Source organism: Cyprinodon tularosa, unplaced genomic scaffold (genome assembly GCF_016077235.1).
Source record: "Cyprinodon tularosa strain WSP-4 unplaced genomic scaffold, ASM1607723v1 ctg446, whole genome shotgun sequence".
Classification (NCBI taxonomy): Eukaryota; Metazoa; Chordata; class Actinopteri; order Cyprinodontiformes; family Cyprinodontidae; genus Cyprinodon; species Cyprinodon tularosa.
In genome coordinates, this window is record NW_024039170.1 from 518,969 (window position 1) to 539,010 (window position 20,042).

The 20,042-nt window shown below is 38.1% G+C and overlaps 1 protein-coding gene across 1 annotated transcript; it reads right to left on the bottom strand.

Moving 5' to 3' along the window:
• Nucleotides 1-3,667: 3,667 nt before the first annotated feature.
• On the bottom strand, nt 3,668-10,499 carry gmpr (guanosine monophosphate reductase). The gene is made up of 9 exons (XM_038300310.1): nt 10,203-10,499; nt 7,639-7,758; nt 7,457-7,540; nt 6,768-6,941; nt 6,613-6,694; nt 6,205-6,311; nt 5,408-5,450; nt 5,162-5,321; nt 3,668-4,302 (listed from the first exon to the last, which is right to left on the bottom strand). Exons 1-9 carry the CDS (start codon nt 10,287-10,289, stop codon nt 4,122-4,124), a joined length of 1,038 nt encoding a protein of 345 aa, XP_038156238.1. The 5' UTR covers nt 10,290-10,499; the 3' UTR covers nt 3,668-4,121.
• Between the last annotated feature and the right edge of the window lie 9,543 nt (nt 10,500-20,042).

A 20,042-nucleotide genomic window follows, 5' to 3' on the forward strand; every position in this document is an offset into this window, starting at 1 on the left:
AAAGATTTTGTTTTTTGCTATTATATAATTGATTCTAAGTTCACCTAGTTTTAGTCCAATTTAAATGTACCCTAAATGTGCAATATTTACAGTTTGATTTCCCCTCTTTAACTGTGCCAAGTTTATGTAGTGCCGTCTGACTCCAAGCTTTTGGTTTCTTTCCCTTCTGCGTTGATAAGGAGGCTATTTTATCAATCAAGAAAAAAATCCATAATCTTTTAGAGGTTTTCAGTTACTCTTTTTTTAACTCAACTTTGTGGCCTTCCTCTTTTTTTGAGTATGTGTTTTATCATGCGTCCTACATGTAGTTTAAAGACGTGTGTGTGTGTGTTAGTGAGTGTGTGGGTGTGTTCTTTAAGTGTTTGTGAGATCATAAACCCTGAAAATCACTGGTTCATGGTGAGATCTACAGATTAAAAAAATCTCTCTGATTGTTGGGGACCATTGTTTTGTAGAAAGCTGAAAAAAAGAAAACTTAAAAAAAAACATCAACAAAGCAACAGAGATGTATGTGTAAGTAGTTGTACAAAGAAAAAAACTTGATAATGTTTCAGCACTTTCTAATCCTGGGATAGGCTCAGTCTAACCCCTCTGTCTCAGACCGCTGCCCGTCCCAGGGAAAATATTCATTCAAAACACACGAAGAATGGTAATGAGTAGAAAAAAAAGAAAGAAAGAAGAAGGAGGGTGATTACTGATGGAAACAGAGAGATTGCTCAAGTTTTTTGCACATCGGCTTCTTTTCGCCGTAACCTTTTGTCTGTCTCATCCTCACTTTCCGTCCGGCACGTTCCTGGGTCCAACGGGCCGAGGCGATAAGTGATTTATTTTTCATTTTTAAAAAAAACTTAGTTTTTCTGTGTGAAGAACTGAAATCTTTCCCCACCCCACAGCCTCCAAGCTAGGTCATTATTTTTGCTTTCATTATGCTCCCATCTTTTTGAGCTCTAATTTGGCAGAGGTGTTTGACAGCTCAGTTTTGGTCGTTCGGTATGAAAGCGCTGTGTTCAAACCTTTGCTTTGTTTGCATTATCTTTTGGTGCAGGAGCTTTTTTTTTTTTTTTTGTTCCATTTCTGGTCTCCTTGTAGCACTCAGTATAATGTCAGGGGACTTGAAAAGCTAAATAGAGAATGTGTCATTGTTTGTTCTTATGACAAGCTTCCTCAGTCGAGGAACACTGTTTATGTCTATTTTTTTTTATTGGCTTCTTGCACAACTTGACAAACAAAATGAATGTTGGTGTGTGAGCTTTTTTTTTTTTTTTTTTTATCAGAAAAAAGGAATGCGTGCTCCATTGTTTCTTGATGTCTGTATCTTCATTTTGCAAGGAAAACAAAACATTTTGGCACTTTTTTGTGTTTGAAAGTTTAAGTTTTAAAAGTTAATAGAACTTTATCAGGATTCCTCTTTTTCCTTGTTATTTGTGTTCTCTATTTTTGTATGTCCTTAGCGCTGGATAACCAACTCAGGCAGAAAGATATAAAAAAAATTAAAAAAATATGTAAAAGCCTACTTAATAGTTAAGATTCACCCCAATCAATTTACACAGTGGGCTCTTATATGTACATTTATATCACATAGAATTTGATATTTCGATTGATTTTTGATGATTAAAAAAATGTCATAACAGAAAGTAAAGTATAAATTATTACTCTGATATTGTGTGTCATATGCTGGAGATGCCTTGGATCCCTCTTCAGTGTACTAAGCATCTCTGCACGGTGACAAACTCTTAAAACTGTTTGCCTCTGACCCTGCCCACTGCCATGGAGGGAACGGAGGTCATCTGTCTGCGGATACTGAACTCTGCCACCAGTCTGTCTGGGTATCTCTCCACTAACCTGCTACAAGTACTAAATTCAGACTTTATACAAGTCAACGAGATGAGGGCAGAGACTCCTACATCAGTGCAGTCTGTCACAGACCGTCTGTCCTTCGATGGACCGCAGAACATCCCAGCCAACTTGTTTGTACTATATTGTACTCACTCAAGTCTAAGTGTGTCACCACCTTTATCCTCTAGCAAATGGAGAAAAAAGCCCTGTTGGTGTATGTATTTGACATCTGTATAAATGCACCTCTTTGAAAAGGAAAATCAAACCTTGACATATCTGGACTAAAATGAAAACTTGTGTCTTGATTTTAAACAAACACACTAATGGTCAGAACGCTGTACTTATATTAGCACCGGACCAGGACACTCATTTGCTTGCGATCGACTCCCTCTAGTGTATGATGGATTGAATCACATTTCTATTCTTTTATTGAAATTATTAGTTTATGTTTAACATAAAACCAAACTGAAATTTGATAAATCTACAATTTCATCTCTCATTTTCTTCCCCTTATAGATGAGATAAATTAAAATCACACATGGGCACAGTGCAATCCCCAGGCGCTGGGATGAATCTGCAGAAACTCAGTAAATTAATGACGTAAAAAAGACACTTATTTACTATAGTAATTTAATTCATAAAGTTAAACTTGTGTATTATGCAGAGAGGGAGTTTTTAAAGGTGTCACTTATGGGCACAGTGTCATATGTGACCTGAATAGTGTCCCTGAAATTGCTGCTTCTCACTCCGATATGACTTCCTTGTATCAAAGCTTAAGACCGTTCTGATAAGGACTGTTTGTATGCCCCGGATATTCAGATAATTAGTATTTTACAGACATACCATACCAAGAACACGGTAAAGTTTAGCTGGGTCCTGGGAACGCTGATGCTAATGCAAAGATTTCCTCTTAGATGAACTCAGGAGACTGACTAATTTAGTTTTTAACCTGAGATATGAGGTAAGTTTCTGTCCCAATCTGAATTCTTGCAGCCTCTAACATCTTTTCTTGCAGAATTATTCTGCATTTAACTCAATTGATCTTTACACAAACTCTATCCATCATCCTTCTTTGCCTTCTTCATGGTAAGATAGGTGTTTTCTTCTAAGCAAACCTTTTTGCATGTCTGAATTTGGTCTCATTTGACCTGAGTGCTTCTTAAAGATCAATGCTCTGCCCTGCAATTTTTGGTTTGTTTTTGTTTGCAAAATTGACTTTTTGTGACTTTCTCAGAGCAAATTATTTCACGCTTTCACTAAACAGAAAGGCCAAGCTTGTAGAGAAGACAGTTAATAGTTATCCTGTCAACACATTCCATTCTTCAGACTCCCCATTCTTTTTGCTGCCTCTCTGATTAATGCTCCGTGCAACCTATCACTATAGGTGTCTATAGGTGCCATGCCTTGGTGGGACTGCGTGTTTATTTATAAATTATAGATTTTTTTGCCATCGTCTGATTCGGGAAGCTTTTTAAACAGTGCTCTGTATTCAAATATCCAAATTTTGAGAGGATATTCTCTGTCTGTTTTTTTTTTGTTTTCTTTGTGTGTTCTCCAGATGTCTCTAAAAAGATTTTAGATTTAACTATTTTAACTTTTATCTTCTTAATTTGATGTTGTTTTAGAGAAAAGCAGTCTAAATGATCACAGAAATCACAATCTTTAGTTTTTTTAATTGCTAAGTTGAGAAAATCATACATCGCACCACTTTCTACCACTCTACTAACATACACTGACATTTGTGTCAGTAATGGGATTAGATCTGGATTAATTTAGGTGTAAGGACACATTCCCCTTTTCAACTTTAAATGGTAATCAACACCAGAGCAAGTTAACAGAGGTTTCTGCATAGAGTTTATTGGCACATGATTTGTCCAAAGATAAAAGTTTGATTTTCTGGATCTTGCATTTTGATTTACTTATTCTCAAGAAATTAAAAACAAGAAATCCCTTTCTGATGAGTTAATGTTCAATGAGCTGATACTAAAACAGCTGAAGTTTGAGTAGTTAGTAGTGTGAATGCAAAAACATCACTGTTAGATTTAGGAGTTGCAGAGAGATTGAATAAAGAAACAAATGGCTCTCAGTCATATGGTTCTTTATCTAATTCTGCTAAACCAGTAGCAGGTTTGGTTTATTATTTTTGCACATTCCCTTATTACATGCCTAACTACATAACACCCAAACAGGATGGGCTTTCAGTTTGAAACTGCACAGACATGCACAATAAAGTAGTGGAGTCATGATTTCAGTTCTATGGGTGGTTAGGAGGGAATTTTGCTTCCCTATGTGAACATTTGGCTGGATTGTTGCGTGACTCGGATGAAGGTGGTTCTCCGGCTCAGCTCCTTAAGTTTGGCTGCTCCTACGTAGGTACATGTGGAACGGAGTCCACCTAAGACGTCACGGATCGTGTTTTCTACATCTCCTCTGTAAGGAACCTCCACCGTCCGCCCCTCAGATGCCCTGAAAGCAAAGAAAGAAGAGAATGTGGAAGCAACTGTAGGATGTCAGCAGAGGTGGGTTTACTCAGTTACATTTACTTGAGTAACTTTTAGAATATTACTTTTAGGAATAATTGTAGCTGATGGTTATTCATCAGCTCCTTTCCTCACCTGCTAAAGTGATGTAGGGTTATGTTGACATGGAAATGTGTTTTTCTTTTGCTCAAATTTCTGATTCTGTAATCAGGTATGTATTTTTGTCTATTAAATATTGCGCTTTTGATTATAAATTAGCTCACAGTTTTCTGTCTGATTGCATAATTTTAAACATTAAATCATTGTTATGAGCCAACAGTTACTCTGTGGTTGAGAATCTATTTTACCAAGTTTTTTTTTTAACTCTTGAGTTATTCTTGGATGACTATGTTCTGGTTTTACTAAAGAAAATAATTTTAAATAATGCTTTTACTTTAGTCTAATTTTTGGCTACTATACTTACCTCAGTATGACAAAACATGTGTCAGAGGTCAAATGGATATTTTTGATATTATTCATTTCAATTGGTAGATATATTCATTTTGAATCCTGCAAAAAATACCTAATCTTTGTTATGAATTTTGTGGACTAGTCACAGCTGGGCTGCTGTAGCCATTTATAGGGGACTAGAAAAGGTCTATAGGTTAATGATAGAATGAGATTTAAAGCAAAAACTGACATTTTTTAACTTTTTTCTTTGTGGGATGATATGATTACATTGCTTGTGCTTTATTTGCTATATAAATGAACTGTTAGTTATTTGTTAATGTATCTCATTGACTTTTATATCCGCGAGACAGATTTCCTGCACTAAACATCATGAAGTAATGATTCCTGTCCCTCACCTGTACTCTGCAACTCCACCCACATATTTCTTCATGGCTGTATCAGAGCTCATTCCATAGAAGAGTTTGTACTTCTTGCCGTTCTTTTCAATGACCTCCCCCGTGCACTGGTCATGACCTGCCAGCATTCCTCCCATCATGACAAAGTCAGCTCCTGCGCCTGAGAAACAGAAGTCAAAACCAGAGCTTGTGGTTTTTAAGGATAGAAAATGATAAAGACACAGAAACAGAAGCATGATTACTCACCAAAGGCCTTTGCTACATCTCCTGGACAACTGCAGCCCCCATCCTATAAAATCAATAGTTCATAAATACATTTGTTGAATTCAACAGAAATAATCTTTCTGTCTTGGTAGACCAATGCTGCCCTCTAGTGTCTGCAGGTGATACGTTTCTGATCAGAATAGGAACTTTTTGCTCAACTTGGATAAGAAATTCATAAAAACTTTTACATGCAGAGCAGAATGCATCTCATATCCCTTCTAGACACAATTTCCCCAATTTGAATTTAAACTATACTACCCAATGGTGAGTATGTTTCTAATGTGTAGGCTTTAATAATGAAATCTGAAATAAGACATTTTTTAAGTGCTTCTTTGTCTTCAATTAAGCCGGTAAGTGAGGCACTTTGCCAGTGGAATAAGACAATTTACATTTGAAATCAGAAGAAATAACTGCAGTCTCTTAATTCCAGTGCATAATATGGAATAATCAAATAAATATTTACAAATAAAGTTTTGACACATTTTTCATGCTTTTACTAACAAGGATGCAAAATTAATTGATCAAACAAATAAAAAAATAATAATGATTTACACAAAAAAGCATCCCCTGTCTCCTAAAGAAAGTCTAAAACCAGAAATGTCCGAGTTTGTTCAGAGCTTATTGTGATTATTCAAATTCAAATGTTACATAAATTTTAGTCTAGGCAGCAAATCCTCTTGCAGTTCTACTCTGCTTTAAACTCAATCTGAATGATAAATTATAACAAAACTGTGAGCCCTTTAACAGACATACATGCAAGGAAAAAAACGTGCTCTCACCGAGATGATGTGTCCTTTGAGTCCATGGGCTGAGTCTGCACATTCTATAACAGCACTCAGCTGTGGATAACCCACACCTGTCTTGATCCTTGTTGTGCACACAGAACCTGAAAAAGACATCAATAATACTGCATTAGAGGGGGGGCATCCCTCTGTAGTCTATATGTGTTCAAATTAAGTTGCTACAGATGACTACTGTGCAGAATCAGCGAATTTGCTCCTCATATCCTGCTGTCTACATATGATGGTTTAAGCTACTGTTTTACTAACTAGTTTTTAAAATTTATCTTCATTATTTATCTTCTTTTGTCTATTGTGTATAAGCAGAACACTTACTATGTAAAATGACAAACATGTTCAATTTTCTTCTGAAATCCTGCACAGTCAAACGATTGCATCTCAACCCACCTGGTCCAATACCCACTTTGATGATATCAGCACCAGAGAGAATGAGCTCCTCCACCATCTCCCCTGTCACCACGTTTCCAGCCTTAAACCAAGAAGCACTGTCAGACTGATAATATTATGTGAAAGGGGGGGCAGACTTCTATCCAGTTTCTTACCATGATGGTGTGTTTGGGGAACTTTTCTCTCACTGTCTTGACAAACTCCACAAAGTACTCAGAGTAGCCATTGGCCACATCTAGACAGATGTACTTGAGAGCAGGGACGGCCTGCAGGATGGCGCACAGCTTCTCCAGATCTGCATTGCTACTTCCCGAGCTGGCAGCTACATGCTATGTGTTTGAAAAACAGGATGTTCTAACAAATATGCATGGATTTTAATTTTGTTATGAACTAAAATCTGAGAGACTCTGGAATCCTTGTCTTTTCCAATCAAACAGAACAAGTTCAGTCATTTTGGATACATAATATTTATTTTATTCCATCATATTTTAAGACTTTCCACAGATTCTCAGCAGGATTTAGGTCTGGACTTTGATTTCCAGTAGATAAAAAGGCTGTAGTTTCTTCTTACCATTCTTAAGTAAAGGTTAGAATAAATGTCTGAGTTACAGTTCATATATTTTCCTACTGTTTTTTTTTTTTTTTTTTTTTTTTAACGTCAGAACACAAATCATTTTCTGTTTAACATGCAGTGCCTAGTCTTGGTCGATGGTATGAAATAAAACATTTTTTTTGTAAAGTTTGTCGTTGGAACATGTGGAAAGTTTTACGTTTTTAGTAAGACAATGTAAAATTGTGAATGATCATACTTTCATTATTTAAAAAACAACAGGTGCGATGTTACCTCTAAGCATTCTGGATGGTCAGCAGCAAAGCTTTTCCAGTCTTCTACAGAGTAGTGTTTATGGATGGCTGTGAAGAGGGTGTGCTATAGAAAGGAAAATACCAGAAAGACTCAAATTGAAGTGGAAACCAGCAATACCAAAGATCCGCTTAGTAACTCTCTGTCACATGAGAAATACTCACTTTACTGAGAACCTTTGCCATCTCAAAGGTTCCTGTTGTGTCCATGTTGGCTGCAATGATGGGGATACCGGTGTAGGTCTGCTTGGAGTTGCGGAATGTGAAGGTCCTTTGAAGATCAACCTAAAGTTGAATAAAATATTATTCTCTATTCAAAAAATCACAAAACATTTGCAGACTCTGTCAAAACATTAATGACTTATAAACGTCCTGGTCTGTCTGGCTTTAATGTCAATGCACCTACAATGTGTAATAGAAAAGTTTTATTTAATTTTTGTTTCTTCATAGGCTATAGTATATATATAACATATATATGAAACAATATTTTACAAAGGACTCTCCAATCGGTTATTATCTCTCATTGCTTTGCAGAGGTAGGACATTTATAACATAAAACTACTCCAGCTATAGGAACTAACTTACTGTGCGATATTGGTCAATATCTCATCATGCTTCTGTGCTTCCAGTGCAGCTTATCTTCCACGTACCTGGACTAATTTCCCTCAGCTGCTTTAAATTGAGATTATTTATTTAGAGTGTTCTTTGTCTTTGTTTTCTTAACAATATTAATCAAGTTTTCAGGCCAACTATCCCTTTTTTATATAGTTATCTTTATTATTCACTTTTATCCTATTAAAATATTGAAATTGCTTCTTTGCAATTGCAATGTACTTTTCTTTTTTTCATGTACAGCACTTAGAATTTTCTTGCCTAAAGTAAGAGTCCGGCTCCTTTAGTTATTTATATGGTGCCTCCAAGGAGCCTGGTGTTTTGTGATGTTTTTAAATTAACTTGATCGATCAACATTCAGGAATTTTGTTTTTAATTATGGCTGCTTTTGATTTAATTTCCTATCCAATCATTGTTTGTGATGATGTGATGCTACATGTTATTTAGAAAATAAGAAAGATGACCAGCATAGGAATGAAAATAAGTAACACGGCTCAAACCTCTACTGGAATTAATTAATTAATAAATGACAGTTGCTTGTCATTGCAAAAGTGGTTATTCCCCCGTTATGTACGCCTCAGTCGTCCATTAATGGTTCCGTTGATTAATAAATTTATAATCATTTTCCTGTCTTTACAGTAGGTCAAGGTTTTGTGATGTTAAACTGGGGAAAACAAGATCATTTTGACTTGTAATACATAATAAACTATGTTTTATATACAATGAAATGCACTCCACAGTCATAAATAGCTTAGGGCTGATGTTGGGTAGTGGAGCCCAGACGACATCATCACCACTGCAGATGCAAGGAGGGACTTTTTTGTTGCATCAGTCGAAAGATTTTCTTTGAACTTGTTTACTTTAAAATGAGAACCCATGTTGATTCAAAGCCAATAAATATTTGTTCCGTTTTTGTTTTTTTGTTTTTTTAGATTTATCAGAGATCATGTTGAACTGTTTAATGTTAAAGTATGATGATGGGCTTTTACATCCAGGATCTGCCACTCCATGTGTTTTTTTCCAGATGCTGCTACTTGGCAAGTGTGTCAGTGTTCTTCCACAATCAAATGCCTTATTTGTTGTGTGACAATACTCTTATAGCTATTTTTCAATCCCTCATATAACATGGATGGGGGCTTTGTTATTATAAAGAAAAGCAAGTCCCACTAGGATGGAAAAAGCAAATAAAGTAGAGATGACAGATCAAGTTCTTTACTGTGACAGACAGCATATTCCCTCACTTCATAGGCCAGGAGTTCATCCTTTCCTTCATCTTGTTCCCCATGTTTATGTTACAGTACACTCATATCTATTTGTCATACGGAATGTGCTCTGGTCTCATCTGTAACACACGCGCAGTCCTATTTATAAACAGCATTTCTGAGAAGTGTCCTGTGCTTCATGTTGCTTCCCACCTCTCAGATACCACCTCTGGCCGCTTTCTGCTCCTAGTCTACCGACACTGACCCATTGGGAGCAGCTCGGGGCAGAATTAGAGCCAGATCTGGTGATGCTTCACCAGCTGAGGACATTGTAGGGTTAAACAACAGGAACAGAGTGTTCCACCAGTATGGAGGATTGAATGCAAAACAAGTTTATCCAGTTTTTTAATATAAAGATCTAATCAAAATGATCTGGTCTGGCTTCTGATTTGCTTATTCTTGTTGGATGCTTTTTTTCCCTTTTTGTTGTGGCAAACATGTTCCCTTTTAAATGCTAGCATTGTTTGCTGTCACCTTTAAGAAGGTCACCTCCCTGCTCCATGATCACATTTATAGAGGAAAATAACTTTACCCTTCATGGCTGACGAAAAGGACAGATAAAATCTGAAGAACAGATGAAAAATATTAGTGTGGAAATTAATGAGCTCAGCTCCTAATCTGTCAGCCTTTCAGGATTATTGATAAAGTTCATTCCTGTTCTTAAAAACAAAACAGTTTTACTTGCATTTTACTTCAGTAAAGATTTTGTAACAATTAGATGGTCCTACATTTCTGACAGCTCACCAAGATTCTGGTGTGTCATCCAGCACAGAGGCCTGTAGCACTCAGCTGAGCAAAGGTCTCCTGAGAAAGCTGCTCTACATCATCTGTCTGCCTGTAACTAACAGCACCAACCTCTGAGCGGCTCTTCAGGCTGCTCCTTTTGGGTCTGAACAGGACATCCTTGAAGTCCAGCTTGAGGTCTGCGTCCACTCGAGGCATCCTGGATGCCCAGAACACTGATGTTGAGACTCTCCTGAGGAAGGCTGCAGCAGCTGTCACCGGTGCTGAACTCCAACCACCAAACCCGAACCTGCAGGCGGCCAGCGTATTTAAAGCAGAGGGGGACCCAGCCCAGTTCTAGCCCCCATGGCTTTATTTGGGCCTGGGCTCTCTCCCTCCCTCTTTCTATGTTTTTCCATCCTCTCCTCCAGCCTTCCAACGACACCCCCTCCACCCACCCTCTCCTTCAGCAGAGTGGCAGGAGCAGCAGTTCCCATCCACCGATGCAGGCTCTGATACACTCAAACTCTCCTTGGCACACATAGAAAGAGGAACACTGCAGTGGCTTTGCTGCTGCAGTGCTGAGAGCACACCTGCTGTCCAGCTGGGGCATTGCTGCTTTCACTGGTTAGACATCAAGGCAGACAGAAGCTGAGACTGATCATGACCATGACAGAAGGACTACTGCAACAGATATAAGAAATGCTTTTCTTTATAAACAGAACTGTGGCCAACAAATATCTTTAACAAGGTTTGGTTTTAAAGCAGTTTATGCACATTCACTTACATGTGAGAAGAAAATGTTTGAATGAAAAACAGTTCTGCATGCTTGATGTCCCAAATCTTTGAGACTGCCTTTATTCTTCAAACTCATGAGACGTTTGCCAACTTAGAGTCCCCAGATAGTCTTCAAATAAGACATGTTCTGATTTTTTATTGCAGCAACTCACTCAGATCTTAAACCTTAATATTTTAAATGTTTAAGATCTATTTATTTTAAATACCATGCTCCTAATAATAAAGGAGCAAAAATGCCTGTTTTAGCGTTACAGGGTATACATTGGACTTCTGCCATGACTAAAAAAAGATCCCACAGTCTCATCGATTGTACCTGCTTTCCAGGGAATGCTTGTCTGTATTCAACTTAATATGGGGTCCCTCCTACTCTGTATCTACATGTTCCCTTAGCTTGGATTATAGCAAACAACAAGATTAGTCACCATAACTATGCAGATGACACACAGCTTACATTACAATATTGCCAGGTGAATATGAACCCATTAGAACATTGACTAGATGCTTAGAACAGATCAATATGTGAAGAAACCATAATTTTCCCGAACTGAATAAAACCAAAACTGAGGTAATAGTTTTCGGACCAAAGGAGGAGAGATCCAGAGTTAGCAAACAGCTTCAGCTACTATAGCTAGAAACCACTGATTATGGCTGAAATCTTGGAGTTATGATTTCCAGGATTAAAGGACTAATGTCTAAGCAGGATGTAGAAAAAAATTATTCATGCATTTATCTTTAGTTCTATTGATTACTGCAACGGTGTCTTCACAAGTTTGCCTAAAAAGTCCATCAGACAGCTGCAGCTGATCCAAAACACATCAGCCTGGTTGGGCTGTACAGTGGGGCAGTGGGTAGCATTGCTGCCTTGCAGCAAAAAGGTTGCGTGTTTGAGTCTTTCTGAACAGAGTTTGCATATTCTCCCTGTGCATGCGTGGGTACTCTGGCTTCCTTCCACAGTCTAAAAACATGACTATTAGGTTAATTGGCTTCTCTAAATTCTCCTTAGATGTGAGTGTGTGTGTGAATTGTTGTCCTGTTTGTCTCTGTGTTGCCCTGTGATAGACTGGCGACCTGTCCAGGATGTACCCCGCCTCTCGCCCATTGACAGCTGGAGATAGACACCAGCACACCAGCATTTGAAAATGGATGGATGGATGCATCGACTCATTGACTCAAAGGCAATCCCTCACAATAAGCATCCTTGCAGTGGAGAGGGAAAAAAAAACCTTTAACAGGAAGAAACCTCCAGCAGAACCAGGCTCAGTGTGAGCGGCCATCTGCCGAGGCCGACTGGGGTTCAAGGAGACAGAAGCAGAGATACAAAAAGCAGCTGTAAAAGGCAGCCCTGTCCAGGAAACACACAGACAGGCAGATAAAATGAAGAGAGCACATCCAGCCAGTCACGGTCAGAGAAACAGGACTACATTGAAAAATAGGCTGATTACCAACATCTATAAAAAAAAAGTGTTGATGGCAGCAGTACAGTTGATATTTCTCTCCAGGATGGTGTCACAGCACCGCAGTCAGCGGTAACCAAGGTTCCTCCTTCGTCGTCGCCAGCTTCCAGAGACTGCATCACCTCCGGCCTCACGACTGGCCTCCAGAGACACTGCCTCACCGTTGCCCACCTCTAGTCGTTGATGTTTTTGTTTTGGACTCTGGGTTTTGTTTTGTTTCCTGCCCTCCTTCCTGGGCCCCCGACCGCCCACCCTGGGTGGGTTGTTTTGTGTTTCTTTTCTTTTTTGCGGGTATGTTTTTTGACTCCAAAGCGTCTGGTATTCGCCCTTTAAGGGGGGGTACTGTCAGGGTTCCTGTGTGTGGGTTAGTGAGAGTTGTGCATCTCTTTCACAGGTGAAAGTAATCTTGATAATCATAGTGCTGGGCTTAAAAGAGCACCAGAGCCTTCATTCAGTGCTGGTTTCTTGTGTGTGCTGTAGATGTGTTAGTTGCTTCCTAGTCTCTTGCTTCCCTCTAGTATTTTTCTGACATTTTTTGGTTTTGTTTGGTTTTTAGTATTTTTGGATTTTGGATTTTTGTCTCTGTTTTCCCTTGGACTTACATTAAACCATCCAAACTCATCCGTGCCTACTCCTCTCTGCATTTCGGTCCTTAAAACCTCCACCCAACCTGACAGAAGAAACCAGCCAAGATGGACCCAGCGGAAAAGGCAAGTGAAGTTTTAAGACTCGTAAGAGAAACGCTTTATGTCCTACCCACAATCAGTCCCCCTTGGAGGCGGGCCAGAGCTGCTGAAGTAAAGAGGGCCCTACAGACTGATCCAGAACTCAAAACTTTTTTTCTTCAGACATGTTACCTAGCTTTAGCTGAGTGGAATATACAGGCTGCCTTCTCTTCTAAACAGATTCATCCATCCATCCATCTATTATCTGACATGCTTGTCCCAGGTTGGGTCGTGAGGGGTGCTGGTGCCTATCTCCAGCAGTCAATGGGCGAGAGGCGGGGTACACCCTGGACAGGTCGTCAGTCCATCGCAGGGCAACACAGAGACAAACAGCCATTCATGCACACACTCACACCTAAGGAGAATTTAGACAAGTCAATTAACCTAACAGTCATGTTGTTGGACTGTGTGAGGAGGCCGGGGTACCCTGAAAGAACCCACGCATGGTCAGGGAGAACATGCAAACATACCCCTGAGCCCAGTGAGAGTTCATGTCCAAGGCCCCACAGCGGGCGCTCCAAGCCTCCAAGATCCCTCAGCGGGCGCTCCAAGCCCCCTCTGAGGTTGTTCCTGAGCCGCAGTCGGCGGCCCCCTCCGAGGTTGTTCCTGGACCTGCACAACCACACAGGAACAGACGAGGAAAAGCTAATATGAGAAAAAGCAGAGAGAGTGTAGCGCTTGGAGATTGAATGAAGCAAAAAGATGAAAAAGGGGTCCCTATGTCCTCCAGAAATCTAAGCCTATAGAAGCATGTGAGAAGGGGGATTTTAAAGTCAATCCTTGATTTAACATGAAGCCAATAAAGACAAGCTAGGATAGGAGAGATATAATCTATCATTTTAATTTTCATCAGAACTCTGGCTGCAGCATTTTGGATCAGCTGAAGGCTTTTAACTACAGTTTGTGGACTTCATGATGAATATAATTATAAGTAACAAATGCATGGACTCGTTTCTCAGCATGACCCTTGGACAGGATATTTCTCACTTTTGCAATATTGTGCAGATGAAAGAAGGATATTCTAGAAACCTCTTTTATATGGGATATAACACCAATATTTTTTCAAGTTCAAGCCTACTCTGTACCCCAAGAACTAGAACCAAACATGGTGAAGCAGCATCTAGTTCCTATGATCCACTATCTGGAACAAACTCCAAGAAGACTGTAAAAGTCCTGAGAGAATGCGTTCTTTGAAGTCGAAGTTAAAAATCCATTTGTTTATAACTGCCTTGGGCTGTTGAAGGTTAACCATTAACTGAGGTATCATTAAGGTTGTGGTCAAACTGTTTTACTTGTTTCTTTTATTCAGCCTTTTCTTCTTCTTTTTTATTGTTTAATTCATGTCAAGGACTTTGAATCATCTTTATACTGAATTGTGCCACCCAAAATAAACTTCCCTGGCATCTGAGGGGGCTTATTTGGATGTTTTTCACAGCAATGTTTGGAAACTGTTGTAAAGTCCTAAAAAGAAAAGCTTTCAAAATGAATTTAATGTTTGTGGCTATTCCTAAAGTTTTGAGGATGAGATATAGCTTATAAAGTGATAAAAAATAGCAAATATTAAACATTACTGAAGAAAACAGATGAATAATAATACTAAAAATAACCAAGTCCCAAAATAAAACTATTGCTGAGGTTATAGAGTATTCAATTTGCAATATTTCTAGTTGTCAAAGGGAGTGTTGGCCTAGTGGTCAGAGCAGTGCGCAGTGAGCTTGTGCTCTGAGAAGGTTGCAAGTTCGATCCCTGCAGCCTCCACTCTGGGTCCCTGAGCAAAACCTGCCCAGCGCTGCACAATGGCAGCCCACTGCTCCCCATGGGGATGGGTTCAATGGAGAGGTGAAGTTCTCCAGTGTGAGATGTGTGTTTTTCCAACTAAAAATGAGACCAAACCAACAGACTGCTCTGTGAGGGTTTAACCACTAGATGTCAGCATAGTCCCAGTGAATACCAGCTAAATGAAGCCAGAATGAACACTGGGGTCACAGCCTTTGGTGAAGTGTTTCCTGGCAACTGGATGTTTCTTTGTAAAATATGTGTGCTGTGGTGGGAGAACTTCTCCAAGCTTTCACTGATGTAAAAAAACAAACAAACTAACAATTCAACAGATTGATGAACTGAAAAATCACAGAAGCAAAAGAGAAGAAGTAGTGATGGATCAGAAAATACAGTATTTTCAAATAAAGCTGGTGTAACTCCTCACTTTATAAATGCATTGTTTCCTAACTGAACATGTTAGTATTCAGTCAGTGAAGGAAGCAGCTGAACGCAGGCAATTGAATCTTTTTGCCCACAGAATTATTGGTCTTTAAAGATGAAAGAACATCTGATCTAAACCTTTAAGAGTAAATCCTAAAAATATTATTTTAAATGTGAACTGATATGGTGTTTAGATGTAAATTAAAGATTAAAATATCTGTTGATTATGATACCTAGCTTCCCATTTTATACATATATATCATTTTAACTCAGAATAATCATATCTATAGATTTATTTGGTTGATGCAGGTACATAGACTATGCAGTAAAAGTATAAAATCATGGCGGACACTCAGACATCTAATCTAGGATAATCATAGTAGACCTGATAAGATTTAAATAGTCTACATGAAGGAGATAAGGTTGCTGCAGCATTAACAAACCACTGCTCTTCAGACTCATGCATGCCGAGCTAAGCAGCTTTGATAAGATGTCAGCCCTTTAGAACCTTTTCTGCCAACGGAAAAGATAAGAGAACACAGCAGCTGCGTTCTTCACGTATTCTGTGTCAGGTTGTCGTAGCAGATTCTGGAATAGTCCCAGGTGCACCGCTGAAGGAAGTGGTTCAAAGTTAAGTGAGGAGAAGTCTTCATAGGCCATGTACATGAAGGTTTTATTACATGCAGGGTCACTCATAATGTTTGACTAATGTTTAACTAAAGTTTTTTTTTTTACAGACAGAAAGTGCCATATAATCAGTCTCTTGATGTGAAAAACAACTTCTTTTTCACACCATGTGACTGATTTATCTAGGCCATGCTGCCTGGAACTGGGCAGGGAGAAAAACAATCCTTATCTGTAAACTTTTTTTATTTGTATATTTTGCTCAGATACAAAAAAAAAATCTTATCAAAACCAAAATATCCCTTAGGTCAAAATGTATTTAACACAGTTTAAACCATACATTTACTTAGACAGATATAATATAAACGTTTTTTTTCTCCCTGTCTGACTGTAAATCAGACTAATCATTTATTATCTTAGGTTATTTAAGACTATAAGCTATATTTCTATTTGTGAAATGGCAGAATACAGACACCAGCAGTTGAGCAACATACATCTCTTTTATTAAGTACGACTTTAATCTGGGATTTTGGGGACCTTCCTATAAGTTTCTTACAATAGTTTACTGGGATTTTTTCTGCAGTCTTCCTCAAACACATTTTCAGCTCTGCTCACAAGTTTTCTTGATCACAGATGGTATCCTTAATGATCACTGCCCATTTCACTTCTGAGGATTTACTTCCTGGCTGACATCTTAAGATGTTTCCACACAATGTTAGCCACACAGCATAATACAGCACCCCCCGTACCTTTACTAGTGGTTCCTAGAATTTCTAAAAGTAGAATGGGAGGCAGATCTTTTAGCGTAACGATTGCAAGTGTCCTCATTTTTCCTCTAAATAAATCTATGGTCTTCATAACCTGACCTTCTCTTTTGGGTTTCAAATGTAAAAGTTAAGATCTTTGTACCTGCTCCAAATCTGGCTTTTTTTGTATTGTTTTTGGATTTCTTCTTTCTGGCTGAACAGCCTTTTAATTCATGTTGGTACAGGAATTGTTTCGCTGCTGCATAAGAACAGCGTCTTACCAGCTTTAACATCAAGTTCACATTGTATCAAACAAATGGTATGATAGCCGCACATTCCAATTTTACTTCAGATTTTTTGAAAAAGAATATTGCTCCTTCAGGTTGTTAGAAGTATGAAGGGATGAAGCAGACCTGTGGAGGCTCTCAATTATCTTTATATGTCTTAGCTTTTTTTTTTTTTTTTTATGTTTTTCTTACATATCTCACAAGAAGCACAACTGCAAACATTCTAGCAATAAGTAAAAATGTCTTAAACTAAGTTTATCTCCCCTTCACTAATCTAGGTAAATAAGATAATTTGCAAATGGAATGTTTTTATTTTATTTTAAATAAGATAATTAGATAATATGCTGTTGAAATAAGACAATGCAATCACTTTGTAAATTGTCTTGTTCCATTTGCAAATTGTCTCACTTATCTCCTCAATTCAAGAACAAATGCACTTATTCTAAGAAAAAAATGACTTTAGATTTCATTTTTTTGCAGTGTATTTGAGGTTCCCTTCGATTAATACATGTGTGACTCTATTAAAGTCAAGTGTTTTATGTAAATTCACCAGAAGTGCACAAATCCATGCCATTATTATTTGGACTTCTAAATATCTATAAGGCGATAGCTCCATATAGGTATAATTCATTCACTATAGGGGACTTAAAACCTCTTAAAGTAAATGCAATGATATCCTAAAAATGGTTCTTCTCATAATTTTGCCATTAAGCATATAACAATGAGGTTGGTAGCCATAACTGACCTAAAACAGTAAAAGTGAAATCTGATTTTGTGTCAGGGATTGAAATAAAAGGTAACATGTTTATTTATAGAGTGAGAGTTTTTACAGAATTTGTAAATATTTTTCTCCAGTATGCCTAATCATGTGAAGTGTGCAGGTTTTGCTCTTATCGACATGAATAATTCTCAGCATGAGGATGTGGTTGTCCATAAGGAAGCCAGATGTGTGTACAATCATTCATTAACACTCCCAGAGCCACAGTGGGCTGTCTCAGCCCGTCTCATCCTGCGTTCAGCTACCAGCCGACGATGCTGGTTTGGAAGTGGGCCCTGTTTGCCCTGAGGAAACTTATCAACGACGTCTATCCCTTGTCTCTGTCACTGCGCCCAGCAGATGGGAAAACCGCATGGCAGTGGGAGGGAGAATATCTCTGATGTTCTTTTTCTTGGCATGACTTAAATGATAACGACTTAAAAATTTGATTTGCTTTCTCTTGGAGTGGCTCAGATAAGGAGGGCAACGAATGTTCTTTTTCCATCAGGGATGGCGAGCTGGTTTATGAACCGCAACAGCAGTTCAGGAGGTGCTATTGTGTGGTTAACAGACCTAGATTGAAGTCTAGCAGTTCGTGAAATAGATTCTAAAATATTCAAGGATGTTCTTACCTTGTTTTTTCCTCCTATCTGCTTTAAAAATACCAGTTTAGACGACGCATGTAGAGCTCATTTAAAAAGTATCAGTTTTATCCAGTGTCCTGAAATTTGACTGAAAAGTTAAACTGAGATACAGTTTATGCTTTTAAGTGACACAGCATATATATATATATATATATATATATATATATATATATATATATATATATATATATATATATATATATATATATATATATGTCTTGGTTTTATAACCTCACCATGCTTCTCCACAGTTTTATTCTGTAAAGGCCATTACAGAATAGTACGATTTTTTTTTTACAGTGCTGTAATTTGGTATATACTGAACAGATAGAAGATATGAGGTTTTTTCATCGCTGACCGAAAAATCACAGAGATTTCTCTAATTGATTTCACTCTTCAAACTATCAGTGTCCTTGAAGTTTGCCAAATGCCAGTGATTTCTGATAAAAGATAAAACGGTAATGAAAAAAGGGACTTTCACATGGAAGGTCGTTGACAGAAGGGGGGGGTGAAGAGTGAACATGTCAGACAAATCGATAGCTTATATATTAGACTCTTCCACAGATTTATCTCAGAGTCCACCGATGGCTGTCAATTCTAATCAACAGAGGCAATAAGGTTGGGTAGCAGCTCCCTTTTGACCCTGCAAGGTCAAGCAGTTATAGACGATGGATGGATGTATGAAATACTTCAGTTGTTTCTATCGGAATAGTATTTTAGCTGGAAAGATATTAAAAACATCTCCATGACTAAAGGGAATATATGGTTGAATGAGAGAACAAAATGTTGAGATCCAAACAAAAGATGCCTAAAAGTATAAACATAACTTTAACCGTAAACATAAGCCCAATGTTAAGCCAATAGTTTTTTGGGGTTGCTAACGGTTATGTCAGCAGCATATGTATGATTAGGTGTGAAACAATCACTAAAGGCAGTTTTATAGCCTGCAGCAGGCCAGCACGGGACATGTTTGAGTCAACCTTTATGTAAATTGGGGGAATGACATAACCTTAATCAAATCGGTAGGAAGTTCTTTCGCCCAGGTGTTCGACTAGCAGAGGTGAAAAAGGAATAAACCTGCAGAGGAAGATAATTTTATATATAGCATAAAGGACTGTCATCAGAATTAAGAGTAAGATCAAATAGAATATACCAATTTAATTCTGAAATTCTTGACATTTGGGAACTGCAGTACAGTTATTTTACTCTTCAGTCCAATATCGGAAATAATGACAACTTAGAATCTTAATTTGAAAAAAAATGAAACCAATTACATTCATTTCACCTCAAGAGTTTGTTGTCGATTTGACATTTTAATTTTCCCTCTTCAGGAACCCTATCTTGTCTCTTTCCATCTTAGTTTTTTTATCCGCTCTGTTGTATTCAAATTTGATCCCCAAATAATTTTCAATAAAGTTCCATATAAAAATACAAAGCTGAACCTTTATGGCAACAGTCATTTTGGTCTGCTTGTGACAGAAAATCTGTTGGGCTGTCATGTAGCTCTGAGACATCATTCCCAGAACTATATTCAATTGAAAAATAGAAACCAGTTGCATTCGTTTCAGAGATTTTAACGTGCATGTATAACTTAAAACGTATTCATAGAAGCTACAAAAAGGTGTTTTTCTTCAATGAAAAACTTTAATTTCCTCTGATCGATGTGGACCTATACTCTCCCCTCAGCACTAAATATTCCAGACTCCCCACAAGGCAGCATGAAAGAGTGACAGATTAG